The sequence below is a fragment of the Pseudonaja textilis genome, chromosome 2 (genome assembly GCF_049901715.1).
Source record: "Pseudonaja textilis isolate UNSWEBS1 chromosome 2, rPseTex1.2, whole genome shotgun sequence".
NCBI classification, from domain to species: domain Eukaryota; kingdom Metazoa; phylum Chordata; class Lepidosauria; order Squamata; family Elapidae; genus Pseudonaja; species Pseudonaja textilis.
Window position 1 is genome coordinate 73,443,755 of NC_141991.1, and position 25,013 is coordinate 73,468,767.

General features: G+C 36.1%; 1 protein-coding gene across 4 annotated transcripts; it reads right to left on the reverse strand.

Moving 5' to 3' along the window:
- Positions 1 to 160: 160 nt before the first annotated feature.
- HMGXB3 (HMG-box containing 3) lies at positions 161 to 24,602 on the reverse strand. Of its 4 annotated transcripts, none has more exons than XM_026696594.2 (20): positions 24,411 to 24,602; positions 23,351 to 23,498; positions 20,677 to 20,851; positions 19,317 to 19,880; positions 18,921 to 19,019; positions 15,940 to 16,071; positions 14,682 to 15,100; positions 14,195 to 14,370; positions 13,669 to 13,766; positions 13,220 to 13,318; positions 11,830 to 11,979; positions 9,451 to 9,752; positions 7,819 to 7,946; positions 7,489 to 7,620; positions 6,423 to 6,607; positions 5,913 to 6,132; positions 5,384 to 5,517; positions 4,659 to 4,775; positions 2,779 to 2,988; positions 161 to 1,914 (listed from the first exon to the last, which is right to left on the reverse strand). In XM_026696594.2, the coding sequence occupies exons 2-20, from the start codon at positions 23,494 to 23,496 to the stop codon at positions 1,450 to 1,452; spliced, it is 3,951 nt and encodes a 1,316-aa protein (XP_026552379.2). In that variant the 5' UTR covers positions 23,497 to 23,498; positions 24,411 to 24,602; the 3' UTR covers positions 161 to 1,449. The 4 variants fall into 4 exon arrangements, with proteins under 4 accessions (XP_026552379.2, XP_087780413.1, XP_026552380.2 ...); XM_087924287.1 differs by having other exon boundaries at positions 13,669 to 13,763; positions 14,195 to 14,367; positions 24,411 to 24,594; XM_026696595.2 differs by having other exon boundaries at positions 14,195 to 14,367; positions 24,411 to 24,594.
- Between the last annotated feature and the right edge of the window lie 411 nt (positions 24,603 to 25,013).

Genomic DNA, 25,013 nt, shown 5'->3' on the forward strand with positions numbered 1-25,013 from the left:
TTTTTTTTTCAAAAACAATAAACTAATAATACTGTTTCAGCACATCTAAAATTCATCTTTTCCATGCAAACATTTGATAAACACTTCCATCTTATGGATTGTTAACTCTTATTATTTAGCAACCAGAAGCTACAAAATAAGGAAAACTCATTTGTCCAAATAGTTTTACTCTCCAACACTGGAAGAGATAATTTATTAAAGTTTACCACTGACTTAAAAACTGTATTTCATACATTAGCATTTTAAACAGCAAGTCGTAAGTTTTGCTCAGAACTTTAATAAATTTCTTTTTCGTTGTTTTTTTACAGCACAGTACACACTAGAACTCTTCACAGAAGAGAGTTTTAAATCCACACCACAAATCTGAACAAAACATAGTGGATAACTTTACCTCAGTCAGGAAATCTATTTTTTTTTTACTTTTGAGATTTATGGATGGCTAAGAATGAACACAAATCAGTGAATAGTGTAGAGCTTACACATCATGGCTCATCACATTACACAGGAAAACCAATATGTAATAATTGAATATGACAGCATGAACTCATGTCAGATTTATAACACTCAAATGGTAGAGTATGTAGTGGTTTCCAAGTGGCCCTTAAAGGTAAGTGTTATGTTGCATGCCTAACAATTTTAGCCATAGAAATCATTAGAAAAAACATCAGATTGTATTCATGGAACCCAACCATTATTCCATAAATATCTTTAGTAGCATCTGTGGTCAGAGGAATAAACAATCAATTAAGTCCATTAACTGGATTATAAAGTAAAGTGCCTGAATATCCACGCCTGACTATTAGCCCCCATCCCTTATCCAAAACATATAAACCCCTGAAGAACCTTTGAAATAACCATGCTTGTCAGGGCAATGATGCTTCTAGCAGCATATAACTTAATATGCAAGCCAGTTTAACTTTCAACCACTAAATAATGTCTTGACGGGAAACAGATTGACGGGGAACAAGCTGAAGAAGCAGATAAACTCAAGCCACCAATGCCAATTCAAAGTTCAAGTTTTTTCAGAATAGAAACTTAATAGATCTAGGTTACAAATATCCTTCAATCTATGATTCAATCTATGATGGCCACTTCAGAATAGTGGAGCAGTCATACATGTTTTATGCTGTGGCTTTTTTTTTTTTCACTTTATGCATTTCCAACAACATGCAGAGATTTTAAAAAGTGATGTCCTGCATATGTATTTTCTTTTTAATGTCAGCAATAGAAAATTCTTCGGTCTCTGAACAATTATCCTGGGTTGCTTCTAGGTTTACCCAGCCTCTTGAAAAGAGAAATTTATTCTTCAACAACAATCTGTTTACAGATCAAAGCCCAATCAATAGGTCTTGACTCTTAGTTTAACATAGTCCTGTGATGGATTGAAACTTTATGTGACAAACTGCTTAGCTATTATGTCCGATTCAGGGATGATCATCTCACAATACATTAGACAACACCTTCTTCTTCTTGTATCTCATCTTCATCCATTTCTGTCTTGATCTGGGCAACACCAAGACGATATAGATTGTCCCGGATTACAACCTCACCAGGTTGGCAGCTTTGAACAATTTCGTGGATCTGCCTGTTCACAACCTCACGACTGGAGAGGAAATCTATCAAACGATTGTAGAGATAATAGTGGGTTGCACTATCAAATGCTATAGGGTTTTGGCGGACATTATTGGTTTTGCTGTCATTGATGGCTGTAATGATAGCACCGTAGGGCTCCAATTCCCGGCACAGAGAGAGGGAATGGTGTCGAGCCAGTGGATCACCTTGAGTCTTCTGCTCGGTCCCAGTGTGAACTACAAAGCGAGATGTTGATTTAGTGATTGGATGCTCAACAGAATGTTCATCAGTGGTTGTATCCACATTGTAGTGCCTGTCCAGGAGTTCTGGGCAGGACACATACTGACGGAGGGGAAAAAGCAAGACAAAAGCGATGTATGCATTAGAAAATTGTATTTATAGTCTTCAAAGTTGGCTTAGCAATAAGAAAAATATGAACATAATTCAAAATAATCCAACAGAGAGCACAACAGATTTGAAAAGTTCAAAAGTGTTTGGCTGAAGGCTCTTTGAATAACTCGTACATTCTCATATCATGCATACATCTATAAAATTGAAAGAGTAACTGACCATTCCTAAAGAGAATATTTCGACCAAGCGGTCAAGAACAAATGATGATGATATAAATACACATCTTGAATATATGAATTAAATGATGTAATTTTAAAAACTTGGAATTATATGTATTTATGTAGCTTTTTTTGTAAAGCGCATTGCAAAAGAAAGGGGAAGTGACCCCAAATTTTCAGATGGAAGAAGGCATTGTAATGATCATCCCTAAAAATATTCCTTCATGATTAGTGATTAGGGAAAAAAAAACAGCTTGTCTTTCTCATTCTAATCGATATATTAAATTTTGAGGATCAATACAGATCCATTCTTGGTGTTCTGGAAAAGAGACGTTCTGCACTCTTCAACTGATTTAAAAACTGAATTTAAGAGGGAGACAATAGATAAAATCCTTACTTATTCCAATACTGTGTTCTAAATAAATGGGAATAAGTACTGTTGAAGGAGCTACATAGGTCATCTAATACCATAAGTTTTAGAGAATATCATTTACAGAATTATTATCAAAGTAATCAACAGATTTAAATTAGCCATGATTTTGTCAAAGAAACAGAAAAACTACGCATGATAACTATTCCAGACATGTCAAGCTATCGGTAAGGAACTTAATCTTCAAAGGAATACATGGTAACTAACCCTTAAAGGCTCCATAGGGTCAGAGAAGCAACCCTGGTTTCTTCCCCACATCTGAGCAGTCAAATCAGGATAACAGATATCCGCGCACAATGCTACGGAAGTGGCCATATCTATTACATAGACTGGTGGCCAATGACGTGAGGACATTAATAGATCCACATGGTCTCGGGGAGTTTCCCCTCTGACAATATATTTTGAACCACACACAACCTGTAAAGGAAAAAAAAAAGATCAAGAAAGATTATAGAACAACAAAAGAACCGGAGGGGTAAACACTCACTCAAGGTAATCCTAATAATTTACACTTGTAATTCAAACTTTAGAACACTCAATGTAATTTTCATCACATAGGAGCTTATTCCTTTACATTAGGCAAACATCAAATTATATCAAAATACTATTAATATCAAATAGGAATATAAGAGGGAAAAGGGCATCTTATGTGATCCATTATTATGCTAATGTACTTAGCTAAAACAGAAAATATATGATTTGTTAAAATATATTCATATTTTATACTTTTATGCTTTTATATATTCAGGTAGAAGGATGTGATGGGAACAAGGATAGAATGGTAGAATGAATGTCAGTTTTAAAGTAGATTTAGTTAATTTTCTCCCCGTCCCCCTTTCTCTCCAGACTTAGTTATTTTGCATATTTGTAACACTATTCACTCCTGGAACAACACAAAAGTATGCGTCCATGCCTGTTTCACCATCCTTAAAAGTACATTTTCTACTATAGGAATCATCCATACCTATTCTGGAATAACATATTAGTAAGAGATGGGCACTAAATAGAAAATGTGATTTGTTTCAAACTGAGATTAAATCAATCCCATTCAACATATTCATTAAAAGACGTGATATGTATTTTGTTTCATTTAACTAAAACTTAAGTGGCTTCCAGTGTTTTTGTTTCTCTCTCTCTTTTCTTTTTGAGCACAGAAAACACTTAAGACCTTGGGAGCAGCAGTTGCTATTACTTTTTTTTCTATTTCAGGGTCAAAAAAAGAAGGGTGATAATAGCCCATACTGAATGAAAATTACCTTCCAAGTCACAAAAAAATCTATCAAGGAAACCTTTTTAAGAAAACTGAAAACCTTCAAATAAAACCCCAAAAGAAACAATGAGAAAACAAATGTGCAATCTTATAATTTTTTTACAAGACTAACAGCGGTTAAACTTAACAATATGCCTTTCCATTATCACCTCTCTCCTACAAGTGTTTACTAATGTAAACACTTATTCTTAAAAACTGATACTTTAAAAAAATTGACCAATTATTTAGAGGCAACAGCATCTTCTTTGTTCTTGCAGCTTTCCTGTTAGGCCCAAACCCAAGGGAGCAATTGGCATTCTTCCTGATATATGTAGTCTTAGCAGCATTAGCAACATATGTGTCAAACAAGTGTTAAAGTATCCCTTCACCTACCCACAAAATAAATTTTGTGAATCCACCCATCTATCCCCATTAACTCTAACTTCTGGATATCAAAGTTTTTATAAAAATGCCACAATGACTATAAGGCAGAATAGCAGTTATGCAGCTGTGATCGGCATTCTGTCTGGCTGTGCGCACAATTCCATTTTTCTGTTTCATACTTTATCTAAAATGCCAGCCCATTTAATCTAGTCTAAACCAACAACAACAGGGGAAATAACAGCCACATTGTGAATCACAAAACTACAGCCCATCTCAGGATTAAAGAACAGCTGGAACACTCAAAATTAAACCTCTTCAAACATTCTTCCATGTTCCCAACATACTTCTAAAATACAGGGGTTTGTTTCCACTCTTGAAATATTCACGTTTTCCAACATGGCCATTTTCATCATGAGCACCTTGCAGATTAGTATTTTTTTTTTGTCAGCCTCACCTGATGTGGACACACTTTGTAGATTTTTCCTCCTGTTAGGAATGCTGGAGGCTGACTGATTTGTGTCCCATTCTGTACAAAATCATAAAGAGCCAGAAGAGAAAGACAGAGCTGCTCCTAAGAAACAAAAAGAAAAAACAGACAGCTGAGTTTTTCAAAGTCTTAGCTTACAAATAGCCAGCAGCATGCAGAGTCAAAGAGGACAGAGACAGACAGGTTAGGAAGACAAAATGTGGCACAATTGCAGGTCATCGAGCAGAGGTGACCCACAGGCCTTATTTTGCCTCAGAATGCCACAAAAAAAAATGAGTAGCTTCATGGTAAAATGCACTTCATCATTATTAATCATTTGCAAAATTAAAAACATTTACTTTTACAGATCTAATAAACATAGAAAGGACCTGTGGTGGCACAGTAGTTAGAAAGCAGTACTGCAGGTTGGCTCTGCCCACATCCTGGAGTTTGATCCTGATGGGGCTCAAGGTTGACTCAACCTTCCATACTTCCAAGGGCGGTAAAATGAGGACCCAGATTGTTGGGGGAAATATGCTGACATTGTAAACTGCTCAGAGAAGGCTGTAAAGCACTATGAAGCGGTATATAAGTCTAACTGCTATTGCTGTTATTATAGAGAGAAGGACATTACATTATGTAGGCACTGGACAGAAGTAGTGCTTCCTTCAAAAGTGAAGCATGGCTCTATGCTTGAAGAACATTGTGATTACCTTGGAGTCCCCCTCCTGCCAAGGAATGCTGCACTGTGTCAAGAAATCCTGCAGTTCTTCCTCACTGTAGGAACCAATCTGTTCCATTTTACAAATTTCATCTTGAATCAGCCTCACTAGAACACTTGCATTACCTGAAAAAGCAAGATACAATCCTCAGTATTTGCACATGCCTAGGGTCAGCATCATTTCCACAAGGGAGGACACAGCCTTGATCCCATGTCTGAAGGCCATATCTATGTCATGTTCATGAATCAGAATTCACAGAAATAAAACCATGTCTAATATAAACACTGGAAGCATTATGAGCATGAAAGCATTGCTTTAAAAACTGTCCCCATTACATAGTTATCCCTATGCAGCCCAACACATGCATAACTGTGGCTAGTGTGCTATCTAAGATGGACAATCTCATAAAGGCACACCCTTTTATAGCAAAGCATACTGAGTTTTTAATCTTAGTGACACTTTGGATAACATCAAAACTGCTACTTAAAAAGGTAAACAAGACAAGAATTTTGATTGCCACCTGGGATTACATGTGATTCAAGATTCTTCTCCCTTTCTGTGTTGACTACTATGTTGTTCCTCATTAGTGGTGGAAAGAAGGGAGCTATGATGGAGGCATCAAACTTTGTGATAGGTATACTGGAGGGAAAGGCCACTTGCTCTATGACTTCTGTCTCCATGGTTGACCAAAAATCTTCCACATTTACCTCACTAGATGCCAAGAATTCTGGCCAGGTAAACTAGCATTGAAAAAAGGAGGAAAGAAAAGTATAAATGTTTAATTTGTAGTGTACACATTATTTTAATCTTTATCAAGAAACTGTTATCATTTCTTGCTCTTGTTTCTTTCATTGTTGCATTGCTTGTTATTTCAAAGGGAGTGTTAACAGAAAACCAACTCATCAATTTTGCTGAAGTAAAAAGGCCCACCTTTGCAGATTCTATAGTAGAAGGATGATGTTTGAACAAAATATGCACATCAAGATTAACAAACAAGTGCAGCTTTTAAAATAACTCATTCCTGGTCTACCTCAATATTTTTCAGTGACAAAACACTTTCCACATTCCTCTGAGCTATTTCAACTTTTGGTGCAATGCCACAGACACCGCAGATCATATCATTGTAGTCTCGGACAGTGAGGCACTCAAAGGCCCAGTATCCATTGCACAGCAGTTCCTCAAGCTGATTCACCTCTTCAGTGCTCAGGTTTCTCTCTGAGGAAGGAGGGAGGGGGGAAGAGAACAAATGAGGATAATTTCTGTCAAGAAGGCTCATGGAAATCATCCCTATCTGTAATGACAAACCACCAACATGAGAGTTTCAAACTTTTGCTTTAAACAGAGAATATCACAGAAATATTAGCTTAATTATAACTTGCTCAGACTCAACACTGCTTACTCATTAGTTAGATTAGATATTTAAGCCTATGGTGGTTTTAAAGATGACAGAGATAGTACTGATCACCCACTCAGGTCAGGACCCAAGACTACAATGTTCTAACAATTATCTAGAAGCTATGCCTGAACCACAGTCAAGTCAGTACAATTCAGTAGCTTTCATATCCCACTCTTAGAACAAGCAAGTAAAAACTGTTTTAAGGAAGGAAACTTTACATCTCAGTAATTCTCTATTCAAGGTTCACAGATTATCCAAAGAAATCAGACTTCCATAATATATTGTTTTTACTGGCCACACACAAATTATAGCCTGCTACTCTTTGCACCCAGCAGTCACAGCATTAAGGTACTCAGTCTTAAATTACATAACACCAACCATCTGTCTTAAATACTGACTTTCTCACTTGGTTAAATAATAATTTTTGCAATCTCTCCATTTCCCCCATTCAACCAAAGATTCACATCAGCCGTTAAAAGTTTTATATTTTAAGGATTGTTCCTTGTTCTTGAAGGTTGAAATATTAAGTGGCAGTTATATCACCACTTCTGGATAATTCTTTTTTCAAAATCATCAATAAACCAGCATTTTGGAAAGATTTGGTTGGAAAAGCTATATTAAACTTCACTTAGAGCAAAACTAATGTATTACAAAGTAATGTGTGAAAGCTGTAGCAAAGGCAAAAAAAAAGATGTAATACCTGTGTGTTCCTGCACAGTTTCCAAAATCTTGCTAATTGTCACTTTAGGATCCTCGCCAAGTTTTATATGGTTTCTTATTGTAAACAGAAGGTCTAGGCTCACTAAAAGCTTATTACCAATATTAAACAAACCTATAATTAAAAACAGAACAGCTGTTATTATGGATTTGAAAAAGTTACACATACCATAAAATAACTTGATCTCAAGCTCCATGTTTATAAATTAAAAAGGCACAACCCAGGTTCATTTGGGAAATAAATAGACACCCTAAATGTATTCTTCCCCTTGAAGCTTCCTATTTTATAAATGCCTCCATGCTTTTAACTCACCAGTGTAGATATCACTGAAGCTGTGAAGGGCCAAGCACTGCACATTCACACACACCTTGAGCTGGGCAGTGACGACTTGCAGACGATTAGCTGTTAACAACCAGCATTCCTGAGGACCTGCAAGAGAGCTATGGAAATGGAAGAGAAAAATGTATATGGATCCGTGAAATGCATGGAAGAGCACATCAATAATGCAATCCTATAATGCTTAACTAGATACAAGTAAAATCAAAGCATTTTCAAAGTAGCTCTCTTACTGATCAGGCAGGCCAAACTGTACTGTTGGGCCCTTCAGTCCCACTATGGTAAAACTAATCTTGATTCCTGTTGTTGCTAGTCCTCAAGTCGTGTCCTAGTCTGACCATCGCGACCCCATGGACAACATTCCTCCAGGCCTTCCTGTCTTCTACCATCCCCCAGAGTCTGTTTAAGCTCACGCTGACTGCTTCAGTGACTCCATCCAGCCACCACATTCTCTGTCGTCCCCTTCTTCCTTTGCCCGCAATCCTACATTGATCCCTCATGTATATAAATTTGTGGCAATGGTACAGAAGTAGGCCTTTTTTTTTCCATTCCCCAGTTTTAGTTTAGTTTACTTTGTTGTTATTGCACCTCGTATAATGAAATTAAATACCATCTTCAGTGTACATTATGATTATGAAAGTAAACACAAACATACATTCTTCACATTCTATACATTGAATTGAAAACCCCTGATATTGCATTAATATTGCACTAATTTTAACAGTCTCGGAATTTCCAGGTAGCCACTCCCCTGCCCCCCCATTCAAACAAGAGCCATGGCAGATCCTTCTGAATTTCTGGTATCAGCCAAGTCTCCTTAGATACAGCTACCTGCTAAGTCTCACCAAAGCATAGTTAAATAACCATCTATCTGAGTTTCCTCCTGGCAGTCTAATGTGGAAATGGTTGATTCAAGGTACAAAAACCTAGGGCCTCAGATTAATATTATTTATCTGAAAGAAGGTTAGGGTTACAACACAAGAATTCCAGCAAGAGCTCTACATTCAAATAGGACATCCATACATTGAGGACAACACTGCTCTTATTTGTTTCTTCATACTTTTTTAACATTTAAGAGTGGAAGTTTGCCTCTTTTGCTCCCTGTTTGGATAACCACCGGCCTTTTCATGAGCTCGGGGGAAAAAAACCCAACCACCTCATCCCGCTAATGCAGTTGGAGAGGGAAATTGCAAAATAGCGGACATAATCAGATACTAAAATTATCTTTTATTTCTTTCTGAAGAAAAGTGAGCTGTACCTCACTGACTTAATGTCTGTTCAGATTATATTTCCTGTGTTGTGACTGTACGGCTCTTAAAAGCTTTCTGACTCTCAATTAGCCAAATTAGACTACCCAGGTAATTTTCTCAAGCTACAGGAGAAAAAAATATTTAATCAGGTTCTGGGATGAGGACATGGGGAAAAGAGCAAATAAACATTCTAGTCTATGGACAAGTAGTTCCTCTGACAGTTTCATTTCATTTCAATCATTAATGTGACAAAAATACAAATGCAACAGCTCTCTTTTCTAAGTTTGACAGTGAAGAATTTTCAAAAGGAAATGTAACATGGTAAAAAAAAAGTGGCAATAATTGTACTTTCACTTACTTTGGCCCTCCTTTGAATAAAGGACTGTTACAGAGAAGGCATTGGGAAGAAGGAAACTCATAATAGTTTGACCAGGAAGTCTGCTCAATGGTAACCGTTTCTTCATTCATGTTAGACAGGATGAGCCGTGAGCTATTGAGTTCGTGAATCAGTGCAAAAACATCTGAGAGTTCAGATTCATTCTCAGGGATCTGAATTACTTTGCGTAGAAGTTGCAGGGTGGACTGGCGCTGGATCTCTTTTTGAGACTGAATTAGAGGCTCATTGGTATTCAGTATATGTGCAGGGCTAGAAGTGACTTCCTACAAAAAACATATTATCTTGATTATCTGTCAAGCTACTTGTTGATAATTATTTTACTGCTGGCAGGGTAATTTCTGCCATCTTATATCTAGAGAAAACCACCAATGGATACTCAAGCCACTGGCAGTGGTGCAAAAGATGATACTGGAGTAACAGAAACCTAAATGTTATTTTCTTTAGTTGGAAGAGTTGGTGAACTAGATCTCAGGCTGTATTCTTGATAAAGAGAGGGAGATTATTATTGCACGACATTGTGGCTGTAACAATTTCATTCCCTTTCAAGGAAAACTAGTTAAAAAGTAAATTAAGAAAGGTAAGAATTTAAATCCAGCTGCTGGAAAATCAAAATGTCCTACAACCCCATTGCTACTGAATTCCATTATGAGCCAAAGGGAAAAGTCTTCAAAAACTGATGTGCTTCAGTAGACTGACATAAAACACTCAGTATTACACAGTATTACCCAATTTTAGCAACGATCTGTATTATGTTGCAGATTTCTGAACTTACATGTTGAAAAATCAAAATGAGTCATTGGAAACATTTTAATAAGAGAGGTATGCAAGTAGGACAAATTCAAAGGGGAAACAGTTCACATACAAGACTAAATACTAAATACAGGTAGTCCTTGACTTACAACAGTTCATTTAGTGACCGTTCAAAGTTATAACAGCACTGAAAAACATTACTTATGACCGTTTGGCGCCGTTGTGGCACAGTGGTTAAAGTGCAGTACTGCAGGCTACTTCTGCTGACTGCTGGCTGCTTGCAATTTGGCAGTTTGAATCTCACCAGGCTTAAGGTTGACTCCGCCTTCCATCCTACTGAAGACAGTAAAGTGAGGAGGGCGATATGCTGACTGTATAAGTCTAAGTGCTAATGCTATTTTTCACACTTATAACCCCTGAAATATCCCTATTATCACGCGATCCAAATTCAGATGCTTGGCAACTGACTCATATTTATGATGGTCAAAGTGTCCCGGGGTCATGTGATCCCCTTTTGTGACCTTCTGACGAGCAAAGTCAATGGGGAAGCTAGATTCTCATAACAACTGTATTATTAATGTAACAACCGCAGTGATTCATTTAACAATTGTGGCAAAAAAAAAGTTGTAAAATGGGACAAAGCTCACTTAGCAAATGTCTCACTTAGCAATAGAAGTGATGGGCTCAACTGTGGTCATAAGTCAAGGACTACCTGTACATGGTCAATCATTGTTCACAATGATTCCTATTACAATAAACTGCAAATTTCCACTCAGTTTGTGGATGAGGATGGAGGCAGAAATGTCTCCATTAAATCAGTAATTTCTCAGCATTATCGATCTGATTCTTTCTCTCAATTATTATTTTAAAAGGATGGAATTCCAAACTAACAAAAGCGGCATATAATTAAGTCCCATGGGCACAATTAAGTCTGAGAAATGCATTATATATCTCTAGCCATAAAGTGAATGTTATCACAAAAAGTATCATTAAAAATGAAAGGGGGGGGAAGGGGGGGTGTTTCAGGACAATAACATTAGATCAGTTTGCACTGCGTAGTTTCACACACTGCATTCCTATTTTTACAACTGCAATTTGGCACTAAATTACACTATCGTAGCTGGACTAAGGGAAGAAAGGCCATGCATGATGTTGTCACAAAAACTGTTAACTCAATAAGAATAGGAAATAATTGTTTTTCTCCGAAAATTAGTGCAGACTCTCACTTGAAAATATGTTCAGGACTAGCCCTTGCTTGCTTGCAAATTAATGCATCCATGAGCTAACAGTTCTGAATGACCAATGAAAGATTGGTTATCATCAACACAGGGGTTTTCCCTTTATATTCATGCTACATCTCTAAATGCAACAGGAGGTCAGGAGAAAATATCCCGTTTTTTCCCCTCATCCTCTCTTCAGCACCAGTGAAATGGGAAGACCAACTCCTGCCTACAACAAAGTCAAACCTTGCAGGGAGGCAGAGATTTGCTTTGTCTCTGGGCCTATCCTATGCAGATTTATTCAGAGATAAGTCCTGTGGACTTCAAAATCATAATCAGTTGAAGGAAGCTTGAAGGAACCGTAACTCACCACAGATTTTACTGCTTTCTCAGTTCTGTCTTTGGTAAGATTGTAGCCACAACGGGGACAGACTCTTGGCTTGTGTCGATTAGTGTACACATAAGTGCAGGAAGGGTTCTTGCATTTCCCTCTGCCACGTGAGGTTGCCAATCCCAAATCCTATACAGAAAGCTCAAATGTTTATCCACTCTTATTTTAACTGTACTACATGTTCCAGAATATCTTTTCAAATATCAGCAGTACAAAACTATGGAATAGGTTGCTATGCTGTCAATCGGCAAAGACTATTCGTCCAAAACATAGTTAATCAGGAGGTGCTCATGGAATCAAATCTGAATTATTAATACTGGTATAGAGAAGTATTAAAATTTTATCAAAATTCCCAGAAAAAAACATTATTATGGATTAATATCAAGTCAGATAATGATTTCCATTTCACTGCATTATTATGGGACACAGGCAGGTTAAAAAACAACAACATCGAACTGGTTTTAAGAGGACTAGTGAATGGTGAACTAGATTGTTACACTTCCTTTTCCCCCCCCCTTGCTTCACACCTTTAATTTCTTTGGTTTACTATTTCTTATTCTCTTTCTTGGTAGCCAACTTGATAGGCTGACTAGGCTGGCTAGGTCGCTCGACAATGAGACACTGGTGAAACAGGCACAGCAGCACCTGCGTTTTCTGTGCCACATGAGAAAAGTACATCTTCCCTTCTCCTGTCCTTACCACTTTCTATAGAGGAATGATCGAGAGTATCCTATTTTATTACTGTCAGGTTTGGAAGCATTACTGCTTCGGACAGGAAGGTGGTTAAGAGAGCGATGAGGATGACAGAAAAGATTGGCAGTTCACTCCCTTCTATCCAGGACGTGGCACATAACCAATGCTTGTCCAGGGTCCGCAGTATTGTCTGGATGCTACACATCCTCTTCACGAGTTGTTTTCTTTGTTACTTTCTGGGAGGAGGCTTCATGGTATCCAAAGCAGAACAACCAGATTCAGTCAGAGTTTTGTTCCATACAGTATATCAAGCTTGAGAACTCTCAAGCTTCCTCTTTCCACTATGCATTCAAGATGGACAGTGATTAACATTTATGTGTGTATGTGTGTGTGTAAATGTTAATCACTGTCCAATGTATGCAGCATGTGTATACGTGTATACTTTTGAAAGCAGGCAAAGACAATTTCATTTTTAATGTGTGCCAGTGTGCCCGCAGTAAAAAATTACAATAAAGGTTATCTCTCTCTTTTAGTCTTTTCCACAAATTAGCCTAAATAGGAAGAACCTGGTGGGTATGTGGTATAATACATACCAACATCTAGTCCCAGAGTTCATTTATTAGACAGCATTTAGGTACTGCAATCTTACAGATTTCAAATTGCCAGTTATTCTTACCAAGGTTACGGTGCAGCTATATTTATAAGAAGGGAATACATCTGGCTTGACTTCCACCACTTTGACCTGAGATGTGGAGCTGTTTGTGCTGCTGTGAAGCTTTAGACAGAGAACAAGAAGCAAAGACAGAAACATGAAGTGAAGTGTACTGTCAAGTTTTTTGACAGAAAAACACATCATCATAGTCAAAGTTCACCATTTTTTTAAGTAACATTACTTGCTCCACTCAAAACTGCTAAATCCCAAGATGTGCGGGGTTTCACCGAACTAGGTCAAGATTCCATGAAGCATGGAGAAATCATTTCAGCCCTCTCCCATTTGGTACTGTGGAGAAGTACCTACAGTATAAACTCTGAACTGGTTCTAAATGCTTCCCATTAGAATTCCAACTAATTAACTAGTCAACTGAGGAAGAGAAAAACAAGCATTTGGGCAAAATCTAAAATTACCTTCTGATCTTCAGCACTGGATGCTTGAACAGGATTATGACCCAGCTGCTTCAGAGTATTTGGCTTTAATCCTGAGATTCTTATTGGGGAATTTTCTTCTTGGAAAAAAAAGATAAATGGAAATGTTAACATTAGTAAGCAACAAACTGAATCATGTCAATTTTTACAATAAGTGCTCCAGGGAAGATGGAATGTGTCAAGTCATCTCTAAATCTCATTTGATTTTCTGCTCTCTTCAACACTAACTTAAAAAAAATATTTTTTTTGTTCAGGCATTTAGGCACAAATTTTGAACATTAATGTTTTTATATAACTCAACTGAATTTTTTTATTTTTTATGACTGTTTTATTTTGTTACATTGATTTTTGTAACTTCAGACGGTCTATTCAGTAGCTCAAGTGATGAAGGATTTGAAAAATAACTTTCTGGGACTAAATCTAAATTACATCTAAGCTTACCCATCAAATATAACGAATCACAGCTACAATTCAGAAACTCTAACATAAATTGGACTTATTTTTTTACCACTGTTTCTAAACGACTGTCCGCAAGGTATCTGTTCTTGGTTAGTTTCTCTTGCCAATCTAACAGGAGCAGGCAAAATGGCTCTCATGGGCCTCGCAACAGCCAGCAACGAAGGCTTGGGTTTTGCTTTGCTCTTCTGCTCCAGACCCTTAGGTGTAGCACCAACTGCATCGCTGCTGAAAAAGAAAGACATGTAATTAAGACAGGAAATCCCTGCCATAACAGTCACAACTTAAAGGACAAAGACAAAGTTGCTTGATTCTTAATTTACTTTGTTAGGAGTCACAGAAAAACATAAAGAAAATAGCCAGCTTTAACTCATAGGTATAGATTCAGAACTAAAATTTTATCTGAAAAGGCTGGAAAAACAAAAGATTTTGGAGAACATTGAATAAAACATTGGTTTGTTTTAATCTAAAATTGTTTATTGCACTCTAACACCATGTTAATCTGTACCTCATTTTTGGTCCATGTGAATTTGACTTACCCTGTTGTATTTTTCACAGTGGAAGTTGGGTGTGAAATAGGACTGGGAACATTTGCTGTCTCAGCAGATGGCTCATTTTCTCTTTCCTTCTGTTCTAACAATGGCTCTATCTGTGCAAGACTCTCTTGAAGCTGAATAATGGTAGTGGCACCTCCTTGCTCTTCTGACTGTACATTGTTTGCAAGAATATGAGCCTCAGAGATTATCACTTCTTCCCATTCAGTCTCCTGCATTTGCCCCTCAACAGGGGATGCATTGAGAAGGTGGGTAACTGCTTCTGAACTTTCTAGCACAGATTTAGCAGGATTATCTTGAACCAATGCCTGTCCAAAGGTTAATGGTAACTGATTCTTTTTCGGGCCCAAGGTTTTTATCGGTAGTTCAGAACCTGTTTCAGATTTGCCTTTTAGAGGTTTCTCCTGAAAAACAAAAAAACTCTCCAAATTAGTATTACTTACATTTAAGCATATAGGTATAAGCTGCAGAGTTCTGGAATTGAAATCCACACATCTTAAAGTTGCCAAAGATGAGGAAAAACTGGGTCACATCAACAATAGTGCAATGAAAACATCAAACTCAAGACTCTTCAGAATTATTATGACAAATTAAAACAATTCACTCTTCACAATTTTTAATTAAGAAGTTAGAGAAGTAAGAAGTAGATCTGATCATGCTTTTTACTCTAACATCTCAATTTAGCATTAAATATGTAATCTCTGAATCTGCTACAGATACTGTACATGGCACCCTGTGAAAAATAAACTTCATCTTCTGAAAAAAAGGCAGAACTCTTTTAAATTTTAAGAATCAAACAATAACAATTATACTTTGAAACAGGATTTTCTCTATTGTTATGACTTTGATTTTAATTTGTATTAAGTAATTTGTAATTTGTAAACCATTAGAGTGAAATACAAAACTTTGAATAAAGAATCAAATCCATCTTCATAACCCATTTATATACCCAAACAATAAACTGTATTTTTAAAATAAACCTAGAATTTCAAAATAATTTACTTCATAATTAAATTTAGTTCAGATAAGGTAGAAGACATCCTAACACATTTTTCCCTTGGAAATTAGCTATAATGAGCAAATAAATTTTCAAAGGTACAGTACTCATTATCCTAAGTATATTTTAAAAGATTACTTGTACAAATAATATTTTTGTAACACATAAACATTTTACAGACCCAACCCAAAACTAATAAAACACCTTTAATGCAATGTCATATTTTTAAAATTAATTTCACCATACCTTAGGGATCCATTTCCCTCCCAGAAAGTTTCCACACATGGGACATTTTGGTGGCTTATGTCTGGTAACATAAGTAAAGGCACAGCCAGGATTGGTGCAATTTCCGTGCCCCCTACGAGTGTAAGTAGTTGTCTGAAATGAAAGGATATAGATTACTTCACAAAACTAAATGGCATAATAACGCACAATAAGCAGTTTTGCTCCAATAGAACAGAATATTTGTAGCTTCGTTTCTACCTCAAATGTCATTATGAGTTATTGCGACAAATATTATATGATCTAGGATGATCTCTTATTTCAGTATTATATTGCTCTTACATAGGGCAGGAATTAGAATTTTATTCAAGATTTGGGAGCAGAATGAACAAATACTCAATTTAGCTGCTTTTGTCACATCATATGAATTATACTTGTATTATGCTAACTAGTTTTCATTATCCATATTTTATTACCAGTTGTATTATAATGTCTCTTGTTGCATTTTCAAATGGTTGTATAATTTTCACACAGAATCTAAAATCAGAGGTAAGCAGGAATATTTAACTCAAAACATTGAGTCAGCAACTGTAATATAAGTTGAAATTATTTTATTCATAAGAAAGCATGTAAAGCAATCAAATGCAAAGACATGGTTATTGTTGAGCCCCAAGGGGGAAAAACAGATTACATTGCATCAGCTATGCAAATCACATTTATTATGGAGGGCATTGGTTTTATATTTAATATCTGAATATCCAAACTGAGTAACAACTTTTTCTTTCCTTTCTTTTTAAAGTTTGCGCCACTGGTTTTAATTGGGACAAATCTTGGATCAGAAAGAAACTCTTATTAATTGCCCATTTTGATTTATTGTTATCATGTGGGCTTTTTTAATTACTGTGATTTTGTTTCATTTTAATATTGATGTAAAGTATCAGAATGATATAAAGATCACCTTTATATGCAATACTACAATAACTGAGTGTTATTTTAAAAATCTTACTCAATTTAAGCTAAATTGTAATTTTTTCTATTTCTTTTCTTTTTCTTATATTTTTAAATGTGAAAATAAAAAGAATTTTAGTTGGTTATAAATCTTTTTTTTTCTAGGTATGTCTTGATTCAAGGTGATTCAACAAGATGTTATTTTGTGTTTATAGTGCTTCAACTCTTTCTTAAAAAGTAAACTTATGTTATTCTATAATTAAAGTAACTGTTAACAAATCTAGATCTTATCTGGTTCCAGGAATAGCCTAGCTTTAAAATCAAAGTTGCAATGATAAATGATCAGGATAAAAATGGTGGAGAACCACTTTTATCCTATCCAGTACTGCCAAAAAAATTAGCCAATGCTACTAGAGAGCAGGAAGGATCTAGGAACAAACAACAAAGAAAAGTAAAACTTTTCTGAGAAAAGTTGACTGCACGCTTTGCAGATTTGATATATTGCTTCTTTCATGAGGAAAGCATAAGTTTACTTCTCCCTGCCAAGATTCTACATTAATTGAAGTGAATTTTTTACAAATAAAGCACTTAGAAATATAATAAGATTAGGCAAATATATGGACTTCTTTTATGAGTTCACCAGTCTTTACTGCTTTATGAATTGGAGAATAATCCTAAATGGCACTTGGGGTAGGGGAAAAAGCACTCATCATTTTAAAGATTGGATGACAACTGACTACAGCTCAGGAAGGAAAGCTTGCCTTACCGGGACCCTGAGATGCTTCATATGGAATATAAAGTCACCTTGCTTCCAGATGACAAAATGATACTAGCCTGACTCTTTAGTAGCAAAATCAGTAAAAAGTCATGGATAATTTTGCAGTCCTTTTGGAGTATAACATTAACTATTATAAATCAGAAATTATGCCTTTGGAGACTATTCAATATATCAGTCATTTTTTTCTTGGAAGTTGATTTTACCAGGCAGCAATAACTTATTTGGATTGCAAGTAACTAGATAGATGCCTCAAATGATCAAATTGAATTTAAGCATCAGAAATTTCAACAGCATGGATTGAGAACTACAAAACATCAAAATAAACATCTGAAGTAAAATAATTTGTATATGTGTGTGTGTGTGTAGTCATATTAAATTCTTCTCTATAGTCGGAAATGTTTTTCCATGTTCATTTTTATTTTAGAACCTAATTTGCAATAAAGAGATATATGATATAATTAGAAGTATGGTTCTGAACATTTATGGATTAAAGACTATGGCTATTGTATCTGATGGGAAGAATGGAGCAAAGGATTGTAAGTTACACACTAAAGCTAATAGATGCAGGCTAGCATAGCCAAGGCACCCAATTCTGAGTCCCAAACCATTTTTATTTTATTGTCCATTCACATCTCATACGCATAACGAATAGGGAATAAATATCATTTATTATGTTCAGGATTAAAATTTCCATTCTTTTGGAGCTCATGGGAGTTAAAATCTAAAATATCTAGAACAAACTATATTGCCTACCCCTTCATTAACACAGTACATACTGGTACTATGCATTTAAAATGATTTTGCATTTTATTTGTGAATGCTTGTTGCTAATAAGAGTGGGAATGGAATTCTTGTTTATTAGTTGAACTACATCTCTCCTTGGAAACCTTTAAAGCAAGCTGTCTATTTAAACAGTTTAAAGATAAGGACTTTATATAAAGTGGGATATAGCACCAGAGGATTCGGTTCACCTGGTTTGTCTGGTCTGTCAGCTTCTCAGGTAGAAAGAAAAGGAGAAAAATAACCCAGGAGGCAGTCTTGCTTAACCTATATGCACATTTCAATATAAATTCAAATCCATTCCTCTTTGTAAAGTGATGAAAGTGTTTGGTTTCAGAATTTATATATGGGGAAGTTTGAGACCATAGAAAAATGCTTCAATTTAGAATAGTGTTCAATTTATCCTAGACATATTCAATGATCTATTGATACATTATGATTCAGTTACTGAATAATATGTACTTCCAATAGACCTGGTAGCAGCATTTCTTTTACTGACCAGTTTGATCGATGCTGGATTTTCCAAAACAGAATGGGCTGTCAGAGGCAACATAATGAACTGTGCAGTGGGGGTTGCAGAATTACTTTCTTCTCTATCCTAGAAATAGAAGATAGAGGTAATGAAACTGCTTGTTTTCTACATTGTAGTTGATTTTAAAATTCTGAGGACACATTGTAGCAAAACAGCTCACAAGTAGTTCATTGAGATCTCAAATGCAATTCTTTCAATTTCTGAGCACTAATTATCTCCAAAAAATAGTTAACAATCCTATCTACTATATGTACTACTGAAGATGTACTACTGGCATGGTTTAGGCATTTACTTGCTGGTAAATATGACCTGGATTAGGCAGAAGTATAGAAAAAGAACATTAAGAGGGAGCATTTTACTTACTCTCCTAGTCACCACTGTTACCACAGAAAGGCCATGTGAAGCCTGGGGCTGTGCCACAGTCATGCTCCCATTTGGTGCCTCTGAGGTGTTAACCAAAGTTTCTTCAATAACCACACTGGTTGCTTGGCAGGGATATCCATCTCCTGCTTCCAAAGGGGCCTCCTCGTCCAGGAAGATATCACCAGCCACTTTATGTGCAGTAGGTCTGACATAACGAGACAAGATCTCTGATGCGACAACTTCTTCTATTGTATCTGCCTGAACAAATGAGGTGGGATCTTCAGACACCCCTTCAATGGCAATGCACTGCTCAGAAATTCCAATTTGGCTGGAGTCCACTGAAAGTATGTTCTGCACAGTATCATGGGAAATACTTCTGACATTAGTAGCAGCTGTCTGTCCTTCCAATGCTGTTTGGCCCTGGGTCACATGAAGTTCCACCTGTGGCTTATTCTCATCCTGCAGACCTCCTTTAGGAATAATTATGTAATCAGAACGAGGGAGGATTTTACGAAAACCTGGAATATCTGGAACTACAGCAGTCAGGGAAGACAACTTTGAGTTCTATGAAAAAAAGAGACAGAATATGGAGTCATCAGCTTAGCTGTATTTCAATGGTTTCTTTGCCAGCTTTCTAAGGCAAAAATATCCCTATTCTAAGCAAATTTTTCATCTTCCCCCTCTCACCTTTTCTAATTTTAACTATATTTATCTGGCCTTCTGTGAGGAAGAGGAAGACATATTTTATTGTGATTGACACCTTTTTTATCTTTTTAAAATATTGTTTTTAATTGTAATTTGTTTATTGTGAGCTGCCCAGTAATGTGAAGGGTCAGACAGCATAAACATTTAATAAATTATATTATATTTACTGTTATTAACACTATAAGCTACGAAACTGATGGAATTCCTGAGATATATTAGTCATCTCACACACAGGAAAAGTAATATTGGAAGAATACTATCTGGTAAAACTTCCTATAGAAGATATGTATTTGTCAAAACTAATCTTCAATAAATACTGGATTCAAAATATAAAATATTGCAATGAGTTTACTGTTTGCTATTAATAAGCTCTTCAACATTGCAATCAATACTGAAGAATACTAGTGTCCAATATTGCAGGTGTTTAGATTCCTAGAGCATGAACTTGGAATTTTCCATACAAAAACATCCTATGACTACAAATCTATAATAGAAATTCATCGAAATGTAATTATCCCCCAGAAGAATTCTAAGAACAGCATTCTATTTGTTTTTAGCTTTTAATAGATACAGTATATACAGAATACATGTAAACACATACCTGCACACAAAAGACCTGCAGATTTACAAGCATAATTATAAACAAATTAATTACCGGATCGAGACCTTCTTTTTCTAACTTAGCCTTCTCCAAATAATAACTTTTCTCAGCTACACTAAGCAGCCTCCAACTCTCACTGATCTTCTTGTTAATTGCAGACTGAGGAAGGTGTGGGAGCTCCTGCTGAACTTTCAAGTATATATCATAATAATACAGAAGATATGCAGATCTGAAAAACAAGCAAAATATTTCTCTAATTTCCTCTCAAATTATAATGGAAGCAAATTATCCTTCTACCCTTGGTCTACATTTTCACATGAATTTTCAATAAACAATGACAAAAACTTTTTAACAGAATTATACAGACTAGGACGACAAAGCTTTGTTCAATTAACATCCCAGAACTATGTGTGCAAGCAAATTCTAAAGAACCATATTCCCTTGCAAGACCTACTGATCTCAGAAAATCTTATTTTCAACTTACAGATGTGCCCAAAAGGATTGGTACATCTCCCTCCCTCCCCCCTCCGCCAAAGAATTACAATATGGCATGAAACAGACACAAGTAAATGGCATGCACCATTGTTTAGTCTATGGTCCATGGAGTAGACACTTTGCTTTTAATATATTATCGTAAACAATAAAACAAATGATAATGGCTTGTTTTGCTATCTAGGATGAAAAGCATGGGAGAGGGACTCTTTTCAGGATACTGTTGAGAGCAATAAGAATGAGAAACTCTTAAGCAGAATTTCTTGAAAAAGAATGGTGACTTTTAAAACACCCATATTACCCAAATTCTTCTCTGCTACTGCTTCATGAGTTCTTGAATAGACAAAAACTGACCCTTCAATTACATGAAAAAAGTTTCTACAGCATTCTTGAAGCATTACTGCTTCAGATAAGAAGGCAGCATATGAGATTGTCTGGGTGGGACACTACACATTCTCTTCATTGTTTTCCTTGTTACCTTCTATGGTATATAATCGTCAACTCAAAATGGACATTAATATATGTGTGTATATATATGTATGGGTGCAGGTATATATTTATGTATATAACATGTATATATGTACTATGTATGTGTTTGGGTAGATACATACTTTCTCTTGAGGGCAGGCAACAGAATTTCATTTTTAATGTGGACCAGTGTGCCCACAAAAAATAATAAAATTTATCTTAAGTTAGGTATCTCTCATTCTAAAGAAAGTAGTCAGCTGGTCTAAATTCTGTTACCATTATTCACTATGTGTTTAATCTTCCTTTTGTTAATAAGCAATTACTTTGAAACAGCAATTTTTAGAGCACCTTTAGATAATTGCATGCAAGTCAGGTCCATAGAGAATGTGCTTTTGTAATATAGCAGTCCAAGAGCAGTCCATTTATTTTACTATAGAGCCAACCCTGTCATTTGATAAAATGTAGTGGCTGCTTCAGACAGTTGATCTGGGGAATCATAAAAGCACAGAAGAGTTTTAGATATTTAATGTATTATTACTGCAGTTTTACTAAAGAGGTAATAGAATTTATCTCATATATTTACCTTGACTTGCTTTGGTTCAAGTAACAAACAGGTCATATTCAGTTAATGTGTCTGTCATTACTGGGGATGCAAGCAATCTGATGCTTTCCAGATGCTTTGCAGTAGTTTTTCCCACTCTTTACAATGACCATGCTCTGTGAGCTAATTTGAATCTATTCAGTGCCAAGTGGAAACTGTATGAGAACCTGATATACAAGCAGTCCTCAACTTACAACAATTGAGCCCAAAATTTATGTTCCTAAGTGAAAACTTTAAGTGACTTTTGCTCCGTTTTATGACTTTTCTTACCACATTTGTTAAGTGAATCACTGCAGTTGTTAAATCAGTAAAATAGTTGTTAAGTGAATCTGGTTTCCCTGGTTTTGCTTTTCTGAAAGTTGCAAAGGGGATCACAGGACCCCAGGACACTGCAACAGTCACAGGCAGTCAATTAGGTACAGTAATTAAAGGTACTGAGAGACCATGAATTCTAGTTCTGTCTTAAGCATGAAGCTAGTGCATGCATTTAGGCCAATCACTCACTCTCCCCCATAAGAGAAAGGCAATGACAAAACAATTCCATAAAATGTTGCCAAAAAGTCTGCAACATTTGCCCATGTTATTGCTGGACAAGATGGGCAGCATATAAATAAAAAAAAAGTAAACTCAGAGGTACAAATATATGCATCTTCATAAGAATAAAAATAAAGTATACATATATATTTGTATAATCATTTCTCTCAAAAAGTTACTTAAGAAGCAAAAGCTATAAGCACAATTTTTAAGTAAAATGCTAACAGTATTAAGTAACTGAAAGCATGACGAAATTCCTAATTAAAAAAATGAAACTTCAAGGAAACTCATTATTGCCAAGTAAGAGTATAAGATTACTCATTTCTTAGTTACGCAACTATAGCTCAACATTTTAACATTTTAAACAAGGTATCATTTATGAAATTTATTTGCCACCCATCTGATTTTCAACAAGTCTGGGTATATCCAATAACTCATCATAATTTCACAACACTCTTCATTAATTCTGTAATAAATGCCATTAACCACAGAACAGTTTGATTTTTGCTGAGTATGCATATATGTAAACATATCAACTTCTTTATTATCAAAGGTTATAAAACATTGAAGACAAAATAAGGAATAACAATTCTAAAAAAGCAACTGATTATTCATGTTAAAAAAATCACTCACCTGGGCTTTTTAGTTTTTTCCCCTTGATCTCCAGGACTTCTATATTTCTTCTTCTTTTTAGATGGTACTGGGGATGAATAAGTGTATGTGCTTTCTATCTCTTCCATGACTACAGTTACTTCACCGCCATCATATGGAGCATCCATTGCTAGACAGAAACTCTAGGAAGTTATATTCTCCAAATCATTATGTCATAAATCCCAAACAATGAACCTTTTACCCTTGGCAGAAAGATCTAGTACATTTTAATACTGTTAGAATTTGAAGCATTGATTTCAAAAACATACAGAAATGTAATAAGGTACATCGCATTTTGCTGCAATTCTCCAGCTTAGAAGTCATTAAATGTATTAAATATATTTCTTGCAGCTGGATTTAAAAACTTTAAACTTTAAAATCATGGTATGCTTTTTAGCATACTATGCTTCTAAAGACTTTTCATTAAGATTCCTCTATTACAAGTTTCTTTTTATTCTACTCCTATAAGATGACAATGGCTGCTTTGTCCCAAAGGTGCTTTTTATTTTCAAAAGGCAAGTGGACTTTGTTTTTTCAGTAGCCCTTTGAAAAAAAAAAAAAGAAAGCACCTTTGGGAATAACCCAAGTGATTGGATAACTGAGAAGTCTCCATAGACAGTGGCACTTTTGATGAAAACATAACCGAAGGGCAACGCAAAAGAAAACAATAAACGCATCCAAACACTAATGGCCGAGATGGTTCAAAGATAACGGAGGCTCAAACCGTCAAAGGAAGCAAATCTAGAATTTAGGAACCATGGAATAAAGGGGTCGAGCTTCTGTTTGTTTGGATAACTTGGGACAGGAGAGAGAATTTACGTCCTGGAAACCGGCTAGCTTTTAAAAGACCCCGAAGCCTTCTGTGGTGCGGTTTTTCTCGCCGCAATACAGCTCTCCCCGTGACACCTTCGCCTTCTCCTCTACAGCAGAACCTCGGAAGTGCCACCAACCCACTTGGTCTCCTTTTCTGTTAAGGGCAACTAAAGAAACCCGAGAAAAAAGAGCCCTAAGACTTTTATGGGTGAAACGCTCCGGGACTTACTTGAAAGCGCGGGTCATACTCTGGGAGAAAAGACCGCCTCTGCCCGAGCATGCCGAGGAGGAAGGCCAAGCCAGCTTACACGAGCTTCGCAAGGAAGCTGTAACGGCCGGGGAGGAAAAACAGCCAAAGACTTCACAGCTTGCCGGGAATGGCCAGAATGATTCTTAAACAAGGCACTGTACCGGAAGCTTTACCTCGACAACTCCTTCCTGGGTCACCTGGTCTGTAAACGTTCGATGGATGGAATCTAGACTGAGAGAGAGAGAAGGGATCAGGTAGTAAAACATAGAGTTACGAGGATAGACGGAGAGGCAATAAAAGCCTATCTAGGAAGCAAATATGATAGAGTTGAATTGCATCTTCGGGTGGGACGTGTCTTATTTCGCTGCAGAAAGAATTTTTTGGCATCCCTTTTTTTTAATCGAATGTTTCATTTTGGCGTATGATTTAGCTAATATCATTGGGGGGGCGGGCAGAAAAAAGAGGTCATAGGGAAATAAACGGTAGGAAATGCATACTGGGATTTATAAATTGAAGCTATTGTTTGGAGATCCAGATATCCTACATATTGTCCTACATATTAAAAAAAATCAGATAATAAAA